Source organism: Cyprinodon tularosa, unplaced genomic scaffold (genome assembly GCF_016077235.1).
Source record: "Cyprinodon tularosa strain WSP-4 unplaced genomic scaffold, ASM1607723v1 ctg38, whole genome shotgun sequence".
NCBI lineage: Eukaryota > Metazoa > Chordata > Actinopteri > Cyprinodontiformes > Cyprinodontidae > Cyprinodon > Cyprinodon tularosa.
Genome location: NW_024039096.1, coordinates 1,164,759 through 1,175,417, shown reverse-complemented (window position 1 = coordinate 1,175,417; position 10,659 = coordinate 1,164,759). Strand labels below are relative to the sequence as shown.

Here is a 10,659-nt window from a genome sequence, read left to right as displayed (position 1 = left end):
TGACCCCGCTCCGTCAGTTTACGTGGCCTACCACTTCGTGGCTGAGTTGCTGTCGTTCCCAAACACTTCCATTTTCTTATATTACAGCTGACAGTTGACTGTGGAATATTTAGGAGCGAGGAAATTTCACGACTGGATTTGTTGCACAGGTGGCATCCTATCACAGTTCCACGCTGGAATTCACTGAGCTCCTGAGAGCGACCCATTCTTTCACAAATGTTTGTAAAAACAGTCTGCATGCCTAGGTGCTTGAATTTATACACCTGTGGCCATGGAAGTGATTGGAACACCTGATTCCAATAATTTGGATGGGTGAGCAAATACTTTTGGCAATATAGTGTATCTATATCTATAAATAAATAAATCTGTATATAGATATATCTATATACAGATATAGATATACAGATATAGATATTGATATCTGTATATAGATATCTATGTAGATATATATATATAGATATATCTATATATATCTATATACAGATATAGATATTGATATCTGTATATATATATATCTATATGTATATAGATATATATATATATATATATATATATATATATATATATATATATATATATATATATATATATATATATATATAGATATATATATATAGATATATATATATATATATTTATCTCCACTGACACAGTAAGAAAAAGAAATGTAACAAATTTTCTGTGATGAGGACTTTTTTAAAGAATAGTTTTAAAAAATTATTTGTATTATTTAAGAAACAGTCCTTATTTAACTTTTATACTGAAGTACAATGTAGAACCTGCACTTTTACTTTTTTACTTATTTAAACGGAACTCTTTACTTTAACTATTACAAAAGTACCTGTGCATTTACTTAAGTAAAGAGGTATTTGTTTAAAGGTTTTACTGAAAAATATCTTTAAAATAACCATTTTATTTCATCCTTTATGATTAAAACACCATTTGTTGAGCAGACTGACACCTTCTGCTTGATGGTTAATTTTTAAAGATTATTTTTTAAAATTTTTCTTTGAATTGCTGAAAATTATTATTATTATTTCCAAAACGTTTAAATATTTGATTGAAGTTAATATTTTGAAGTAATATAAAGCAATCTTAAATTGGAATTTTAACTCAAGTGAATAAGTAACAAGGACTTTTTTCTTCTTCTATAGAAATAGCAGCTTTTGGTTGTTTTTACCATTATTCCTCCAGCAGGGGGACACCTAGTGACACTTCAGGATTAAACATAAGCACCATAATGAAACAAAAAGCTCAGGAACACTAACAGCTTAAATGCAACAGAATAAGACAACAAGAGACAGTTTGAAGCAAATTTAATGACGAGTGTTTATCTCTTTATAGTCAATTTATAGTCAAATAAAAAGAAAACAAATACAGCTAAATAATAACCATCCAAAGTTTCAAAAACTCTCAGAAAATCACAAAAGGCTAAGTTAATGAAAAAAGGAACAAGTGGTTAAAGAACGATAATCAAAGGAAGCAACAATAGCAATTTCTGCTCTCTGTAAATCTAGATTTTTTTGAAATTTTGTAGAATTGTTTTCTCATTAAGCCAGATAGTTCTAAACATGTTTCTGTGTTAAATAATGAGTAAAATAATCAGTCAAAACTAGGGATTATAGGGCTAATTGGAGTTAAACAGGCTAAATTCATATGCACACCATACTTGTTGGGATTTAAATGTTTTGTAGTTGTAAAAATATTGTTAGAGTTCCCCAATTTTCTGTTTTTGACAAATCTGTGTAGGTTTTATTCCATGAAACTCAAATAAAATGTGCTTAGGTTTGTTTCATGCAAACATGTAGGAGTCAAGCTTTTATTTTGTTAAGGTAACATAAACTTGCATTGCTGTTTTGTCTAAGTGCAGCTAAATTCATGTTTACCTAAAATCCCCAAAAGGTCTACAAATGTTTTTTTGTAAAACTGCACATTTAAGGTCCAAAATTGTGTCACAAGTCGTTTGACACAAAAGCTTGTCTCAATACGAAGTTCACAAACAAAAATATTGAATTTTCAGCTTGCACCACATCCTGCATGTGTGCAAACCAGCTGTCAGACAGAAGCATGACGTGTGGATCTGTTTCATCACTGCAAGTCAGGCTGAGGGCCATGCCTCTGTCGGTGAGCCATCGATCAACTCTCTCCCTGAATGGTTTCAATCTTCAGACATTAAAGGTGCTCACTGAGTTTTGAAGTGCTTCTGTTTCTATTATCATAACCATTCCTTAACTACATTAAAAATGGTCAGTAAATAAAGAAGATAACTGGGGGCTTCATTTTGATTAAGGCAATTGGATTCCTGTTCAAATGTTTTACTTTGTTAAAACTATGATTTCTCACACTTTATCCAGGACTGGCTCACAGGTTAACGTTTTTTTCAGAGAGTCACAGACTTCCCTTTTCCCAGACCTAATCAGTGGCGACGGATCATATCTATGTACAGACTTGCCTTTATTTGAAAAGGTAAATATACACCCTGTATGTGAAAACAACAATAGTCCCACCTTTTGTGACTGTTTTCTAATTTCTTATGAGTTTTTTGTGTTTATAAGATAATCATCCACTTTGTAAAATACTGAGCCCTCTTTTTCAAACTCTCTATTGTAAATAATTTAGATATTTTTGCAAATATTTTAGACGTTAAACTCCTTTCTTTAACTTCTTGAGAGAGCAGAAGACTTATTTTTTTATTTGAACCTGCCGTCATGGGAGATTATATTTGGGAATTATTTGTCAAATTAGACTAAGTAGATTAAGGTTGTGGCAGTAGATTGTAAAATTTATGTTTATTTTATTTATACATTTTTTTTGCTTGTTTTTTAATTAAGTAGCCCATCAGGACTATTTAAGGGACTTTAAATATCAAAGGAATTTTTGGATGGAAACTGAGTATTATTCACAGTAAAAAACAGAAATAAATTTGGTGATCATTTAAGAGGAAATTCAAATGCTCTTATAAAGTCATAAAATTAGTGCACTGCCATAAAAATCATATAGATTCAGTGATAATGTATCAGTTAAAGGTTGGTGTGATTTTTTTTTTAATAGAAAACTGCTTCAGTGGGAATAATGTGTATTTTTTGCCTGGTATCTTGATACACTCTTTGCTAAATGGCGTCAATATTATCCATAAATTCCAAATCAGAAGAACCTGAACTCTTTAGATTAAGGTATTGGGTAATTTATGCCAAGTCAGATTATCTTTCAGTATATGCTGCCCTAACCTTAGTGGGATTAAGGATAAATATATATGAGGGTTAATTACATGAAACTAATTCATTTCTAAATAATGATTTATTTTCATTTATTTCCAGAATCCCTTTTTTTTTAAATAATCTTCTCCATGGTTTGATGAAAGATATTCCCCATAGAACTGCATAAATTATGATTAAAATATCAGACTGAAAATGACTAAGTATCCATATATAGTAAAACTTTATACAGTCTTATTCAATAACTATGGATACTGCAGATATATTCCTTTATTTCAACACAGTTTGCTAAGAGAAACATAATACGTAGATTCATTTTCCAAAAACTTTTTTTTAAGCCTATGATAATGATTTTCTGCCTTTAGCTGTTAAAAATATTTTTAATTCTAGAATATTACTTCAGTCTAATTAAAAAAGTAATTCAGAAATCTGGGTTTGATGAAAAGTACAGTATGTTTAGGACCTGCTGAGAGGTTATTATAAAAAGTATTTGAATCTGACCCACTGGCCTAATTGGAAGTTATATTCTGATCTAATGAAAATCACCCCAGAAAAATATTGCTGAATTCGCCCAAACTGCCCTTTAAAACTTCAGCTTCCCTCATGCTTGTTTGTGTATTGCAACTTTATGGGAAATATTTCAATATCTTTAAAAAGTAAGAGTAAACTTATCAAACTTTTTACAGCTATTGTAAAACACAAAAGAGGCTATCTTCCCTCGAGGGCAGGATGTAATTAACTCAGCATAAAAAGCAGTGATTGGTCAACTATTGCAGGTCTGTGGTTGTGTAACTGTTAAAATAAAAATCAGGTCAAAGGTTTTCTCTCTATTTTATTTAAAAAATATTGCCAACTTTAAAAAAGAAAACACAGAAAAACACAATAGTTTCATAGCAGAAATAGCATATCAAAGCTGAGAAGCTAACATTCAAAAATAGGCTCATTCATCTCTTTCTAGAACTCTGGAAAAGCTGCAGTTATCATATTTTATCTTTACAACAGTTCTTTGTAAGTGCCGCTAAGCATCCTGGATAATGTTTTCTGTTATTGTTACATCAGAGTTCTGTGTCTAAATGACACAATATGCAAATTCTCATCATTCATTCCAAGCTTTTTTCCTGAGTCAAACAGTCATATAAAGCGAAAGCACCAAAGAAAAGGCTTTCTATTATTGTTATTAATGTTCATTGTCTCCCAACAGTCAATGTTTGCATTTCTTTTTTCACCAATTGTCATTTCTCACATCCCCTTTTGCCTCTGCTGGGTCAGAGCTCTGCTCACGCAATATGGGATGATGCTAACGATGACCAAGGGCACGGTCGCGCTCTTGCAGAAGGAAAGCAAGTAGAAGAGGGCTGCGGTGTGCGTGGGAGGCTTGAAGGAGTCAAACAGATGCAGCAAGAACAAGGAGCTGACAATGCAACCCACTTTGGCTGATGCATTGCTGCTCTTTTTGGTTTCAGTGTACAGGGGAGAGTGCAAGCCCAGACCAAGGCCAAACAGGGTACCCATGTTGCGAAGAAGACTGGCGAAGGGGGTGGTGTCCAGGTGGACCCACTCAGGTCTGATGCACCACTTCTGGGCTTTCTCCAGCGTCCACAGAAGATCGACACCCACGCCTTTTAGGAGCACGTAGAAGCCAACGGCAAAAGTTGTCAAGAAGAGCGTTGTGTAGAAGTACTTCTTCATACTGGCGCTGTAGATCCACTGAGTTCTGTTAAAGGCCTCAGCCACGATCATTCCTAGAAACATCAAAGCAAATCAGATATTAGGCTTCATGGATAGCTACTGTCTGATTAGGATCCTGCAAGGTTGTAGAAATTCTGCACTGACCTGAGATAACTCCTGCAACGACCTGATGAGGGAAGTGGGCGGCAATAAAGACCCTTGAAAGACACACACACACCTGGACGCCCCAAAACACGGACCATAGTAGAGCCTTTAGATACCTGCAAAAAAAAAAAAAAAAGATTTTAGACACTTAAAATCAGTTTGTTTTTTTGTTTTTTTTATCATAAGATTCAGCATTTCAGATTATCAGCTATGTAACGGAACCTTTTGATGCAATATAACACTTAACCCCTTTATCAATCCAATATCAACAGCAATTAATCTGCCTGAAAGTAAAAACAACCCAGAAATAACACTCAGTGTGCAGAAGAAGTCAATGATCAACTGCGGTTGGAACAGATAGTGTGTCCTGAATGATAAGCTCCTGATACATCAAAGTGGTAAACAGCTCCGACGTCATGGGAGTACATGGGGTTCTGCAAAAACAGAAACTGCCAATCTGTTGTTTTTCTTACCAGTTTGTGTTTGATGATTTCTTGCTGGTCAGAATGGCGAGAATGGAAGTCACAAGGGTGTAATAGACTCCTGCAGCTCCCATAGCATGGCCAGATGGGCTGCCTAGATTTAGAATGACAGAAAGTTGGTATTAACACCAAAAAAAGCTGCAAAACACAAAAACTTGCATTTATGTGTACAATTAATCTAATGAAAGAATTTAATCTGTTTGCTTTATCAAATGTGTTCATCTTCTTTAGTTGCTTTATGCATCTGAAATATAATTCTGTAGGCATTTCTCAATGGCATCTTTAATGGGGGGTTTTCTACTCTAAACTCTACACAAATCTTATGCTGCCATATTTTTTATTATGCAATATAAATGAACTGTGGAAAGTTAACCAAATATGCAACCAAAAACTTCTTTCTTATATTTTTTCAGAAAATGACAAGAAAGAGATGCAAAGTGGCCCTAAAGTGCTCCAAATGTCCTGCCGTGTTACGAAAAGTGTAAAAAATAATAATTCTACATCAGGAAGTATATGTATGTTTTGAGTTGATGGATGTGCAGTGGCATCTCTCACCTGGTCCGGTCTCACAGGTCATTGGATACTGCTCAATATGAGGACGGGACGCATCCGTGTAATAAGCTGTCTCATGGACCCACCAGTATGGCCTCTCTCCAAAAAGGATCCTGAAGGAAAACAGAAGAAATACAAAAAAATTTATTAGGATCTTAAAAAAAAATCAGCAATAATTTGACTTATTTCAGAAGAACATTCAACTCACCATTTAAACACCAAGTTCAACCAGTCTCCGATTACAGCCACCCAGATCAGCTTGATGCCCACTGAGGGCCGCAGGTGGAACCAAAGCGGGAAGAAGATGAAGAAGGTGTTCCTGAGGTCCGCTGCCCAGGAGACCCAGAGAAAAAGGCCCTGAGCATCTTTATAGTTGGTCTGCAGGTAGCGGGTGCTGCTCACCCCAAAACCCTGCATGGCATCCATGATATCAGTGAACATCTTAGCCTGCAGGAAGCAGAAAGGTCTCAGTGTGCAGAGCTGTGAGAGAGTTGGTTCAAAAAAAAAGAGGACTGTTGCTATCAGTGACACAGCTGGTTGGTTTTATACCCGGGGACCCACTACACAAACGCATGCTCACCCTGATCTTTGGACCTTACACATGTGTAATAAAGCACTGAGTTTGGGAGGTTCGTCACACAAACAAGTTGATGAGATAAAGGGAAAACAAAAAGACAATTGGAGACTTTCCCACTGAGTCACTGTTCAAGGGTTCAAAGAAGAGGCCAAACCTGTGACCTGCGTAATGAATGACATCCACACTTTCCTGAAATTCTTCTTTTTTTATGCTTAATCGAAAATAAATTTTTTGAAACCATTTCTGAGTTATGCAATTGTTCTTTTGATGATTTGGACAAACTGCTCTTTGATGGAGCAACCTGTTTGTGGTTTATATAACAGGATCAAAGATTAAACAACTGGCTTCGAGCTGAGCAGAAAGGAGGAAACACTTGATGATCAAACTGAACAAATGCCAGGAGATCATGCAAGACGGCCCAGAAAAATGGAGACATGAAAAAAGAAACTGTGTAGCAGGTTCTGTTTGGCTAAAAGCCATTACAGTATATGTCACCTTTCTAAGAAAGTGGATGATCTGTTATCTTTTATTCATTCAGCAAATTTGCCACCTCAGTGCTTTTAAAATGCAGATCTATTTTTGATATATCTTTAGTTGTTCTAAACATCCTTCTGAAGTAAGATTTAATTATTTTCCATTTAAATTTATTCAAACAATGTCAGTTCTCCACACACGTCATCTCAACGCTTTTCTCAGAGACATTTCAATCAGATCATACAGGCAAATTAGTTTCAAATTGTATATTAAAGAAAACCAACTTGCATCGAGTCATTGAGTTGCAGGACATGCTCCACCTCGATGCTCCTTCGCTTACAGTCTGTGTTTGACTCTTCAGTACAGATTCACGTCGATTACCTGAAGCCATGAGGATGTCATTGGTGACTTTTACCAGACCTGTTTCAGAGCGATGATGAAACTCTTCAAAAAGGTCATTACTGTGTAAGTAGCCACTTTAAAAACTATTTTCTAAAGAATTTTAATCAAGAAAGAAGGATAAAATTTAGGTCTACAGTATAAATGACCAAGAGAGGTTTTCTTAGCGGGGTCATCGAATGATTCTATAGGGTATTTGATGCTGGCCCTTAAGGTCTCCAAATAGGGTGTGTAACATTGGCTGGGCTTAAAATGGCATATTTACTGTTCTATGAGCCCAAATGCAAGCCTGGTTAAAAGCCCTAGAATGAAACAACAGGTTTTCTTCCTTTTATGGTATGCTCATTAATGTTTAGATGAGCTGTGCACTGATTGGTTGGTTTACAACGAGCGAAGCTGCTGAGCAAAGACGCATCATAGCAACAAGCACTCACTCACTGAAACATCGAGATTGTTGATATGGTAGGGTGACCAGACGTCCTCTTTTTGTCGATGGGGTTTGAACTACTCTGTACGTCCATTTCACCTACTGAACTATCGTTATTCATCTATGACAATGGAAACTCGGTTTTGCATTCTATGACCCCTTTAAGAAAAGGTTACAGCTACCGTTAAAGCCTGCAGTACATTCACTGTAACAGATAGATTAATCATATCTAAAATGGAGGAGGAAATCAGAGGGAATACTTTCTTAAATAACTTCATAGGAATTTGATCTTATATTCAAGTTGAAGGCATAGAAGAAGCTAATAATGTTGCTAACTCTGAAAGCTCACCTGGATAGAAACAGTCCAGACACAGTTTAGGTTCAATGGTTACCTCTGGTTATATTTGGAGGGGTCCCAATGATCCTATTTGTAATAGAACCAATCATATTGATAAAGAATTCAATAAAATCACTGCTCCTAAGAGCAGGGGGAATGGAGGGTTCAACAGAGCCATGGCTTTGTGTGAGTTTGGCAACTGTAATAAAATGAAATAAAAGGTTATACTTATTATCCTCCAACATAAAGCTAAATATACTGCTCCAGTTCTAAGAAAGGGCCATATTAGTAGACTATTTTTCCAAATTTAGCACAGTCCCTAGGAATATAATGCTGAATTTTCTCTCCTGTTTCCAAGCATTATGCTTCAAAGTGCAAAGCTGTGTATTGAACCAAGGAACCCGCCTCCTATTATCAAAGTTCTTCTTTTTCAAAAGGTCTATATTGTCTAAATAAGTATACAGAGAAGTTACCCCATTAAAGGAATAGTACACCCAAAACATGATTAGCCTTCATTTTCTACTCACCCCCATGCTGTACAACACTCTGGAGTACTTTTTTGATATCTCAAATGCATCTGGAGATCTGGGAGGCTTCTTGCTGTCTGCTGACATTCAAATAATGGAGGTCTATGGTGCCCGAGGCAGAAAGGTCCATAAAAGTCCACAAAAAACGTGTCAATATTCCTCCATACTGCTCGTCCAATGTATTCCAAGTGTCCTGAGTGGGTAGCATCCAGAATTTACTCGAAACGAAGTCATTTAGAATGTTTTTAGAGCATAAACAGTAGTGTATAGAATTTCCTGAAAGTGCGCACATTCGCGTTCACGGCGCTACGGAAGCCGGCAGACCAAACCAGCGCATTCAGCTCGGCAAAGAAGTCATGCTCTTCCTCAACACTGAAGTCCTCAGACATTTTTCTTTCGTTGTTTCTTTCTTTGCACAGGTAAACAGCACATTTCTTCTTCTACGCTTGCATTATCGGCAGAGCAGACGCTGAATGCGCACTTTCATCTGGTGTGGTCTGCCGGCTTCCGTAGCGTCGTGAACGCGCATGTGCGCGCTTTCAGGAAATCCTATACACTACTGTTTATGCTCTAAAAACATTCTAAATGACTTCGTTTCGAGTAAATTCTGGATGCTACCCACTCAGGACACTTGGAATACATTGGACGAGCGTATGGAGGAATATTGACACGTTTTTTGTGGACTTTTATGGACCTTTCTTTCTCGGGCACCATAGACCTCCATTATTTGAATGTCAGCAGACAGCAAGAAGCCTCCCAGATCTCCAGATGCATTTGAGATATCAAAAAAGTACTCCAGAGTGTTGTTCAGCATGGGGGTGAGTAGAAAATGAAGGCTAATCATGTTTTGGGTGTACTATTCCTTTAAACAAACTTAATTTGTAAGTAAGTAAGTAATGTTTTTCTATATAGCACCTTTCACAGACATAGAGGTCACAAAGTGCTTCACAAAATTATAATACAAATAAAAAGATTACATTTATGGTCAAGAGACATGGTCATAAAATAACCCTTAATCTACTAGAATTCAAATGCTTTCCTAAACAAATAGGTTTTCAATTCTCTTACATTGGGATTAAATTTGTGAAATAATAAGATCATATTTAATCCCATGAAGATGTTGTTGGGACTGAGAAGTTCTGTCAGACGTTCCAGCGTAGATCCGATGCAGCTAATTAAAGTTACCAAAACAAAACTGGTTAATATCTGCTCAAATAACAGGGACATAAACCAACAGCCAAAAGCTCAATATATGGATTGCAACGACATACTCAGAGTATTATGTTGTGGACGACCCCATCAGTTATTTACAAGCACTGTCAAACCACTTCCTTTGAGTTTTCCTGCCTTTTTTAATCTGCCGCTCATATGGTCAGAAAGCCTGAACACCTGGACACTTAAGTCCAGGATATGATCCTACAGACATCAGTAAAACACATAATACTGCATTCCTATTATTATAGATTGCTAGGGTTAGTGGTTGATGGAAGAGATGGCTTGAATTTCCTGCTCCTCTCTCTTCTCCTTACTCCAGTTCTGCACCCTCTGGGCTTCTTTTTCAACTCAGGTGGTACGAAGGGTTAAAAAAAACAACTTGCTGTTGTTGCAATGGTTATATAACTTAACAAATGTCCAAAAATATCCAGCACCAGAGGATAAAAAAAAGAAGAAAAAAAAAAGAAACTCAGGAACTTCAGTTATCCTAAAAGAACATCACAATCCAAATCATACAGCCACCTCAATGTCAAGCTACCTTAAGCAGAGCATATCCAGAAAGGCTGCTATTAAAAGCAAACAATGCTTCCCTAACATCCCAGCAGAGTCCCAGGCTCATCA

General features: G+C 36.3%; 1 protein-coding gene across 1 annotated transcript; it reads right to left on the bottom strand.

The window, feature by feature from the left end:
- Nucleotides 1-4,029: 4,029 nt before the first annotated feature.
- On the bottom strand, nt 4,030-6,610 carry g6pc1a.2 (glucose-6-phosphatase catalytic subunit 1a, tandem duplicate 2). The gene is made up of 5 exons (XM_038297038.1): nt 6,291-6,610; nt 6,086-6,195; nt 5,522-5,624; nt 5,049-5,164; nt 4,030-4,957 (listed from the first exon to the last, which is right to left on the bottom strand). Exons 1-5 carry the CDS (start codon nt 6,521-6,523, stop codon nt 4,455-4,457), a joined length of 1,065 nt encoding a protein of 354 aa, XP_038152966.1. The 5' UTR covers nt 6,524-6,610; the 3' UTR covers nt 4,030-4,454.
- Between the last annotated feature and the right edge of the window lie 4,049 nt (nt 6,611-10,659).

Coding starts and splice junctions, on each gene's coding strand:
- g6pc1a.2 (XM_038297038.1), bottom strand. CDS start 6,523: ATGTTCACTGATATCATGGATGCCATGCAGGGTTTTGGGGTGAGCAGC. Junction 6,196..6,290: donor TTGAACTTGGTGTTTAAATG/GTGAGTTGAATG, acceptor GTTTTCCTTCAG/GATCCTTTTTGGAGAGAGGC. Junction 4,958..5,048: donor CGTTGCAGGAGTTATCTCAG/GTCAGTGCAGAA, acceptor TGATGTTTCTAG/GAATGATCGTGGCTGAGGCC.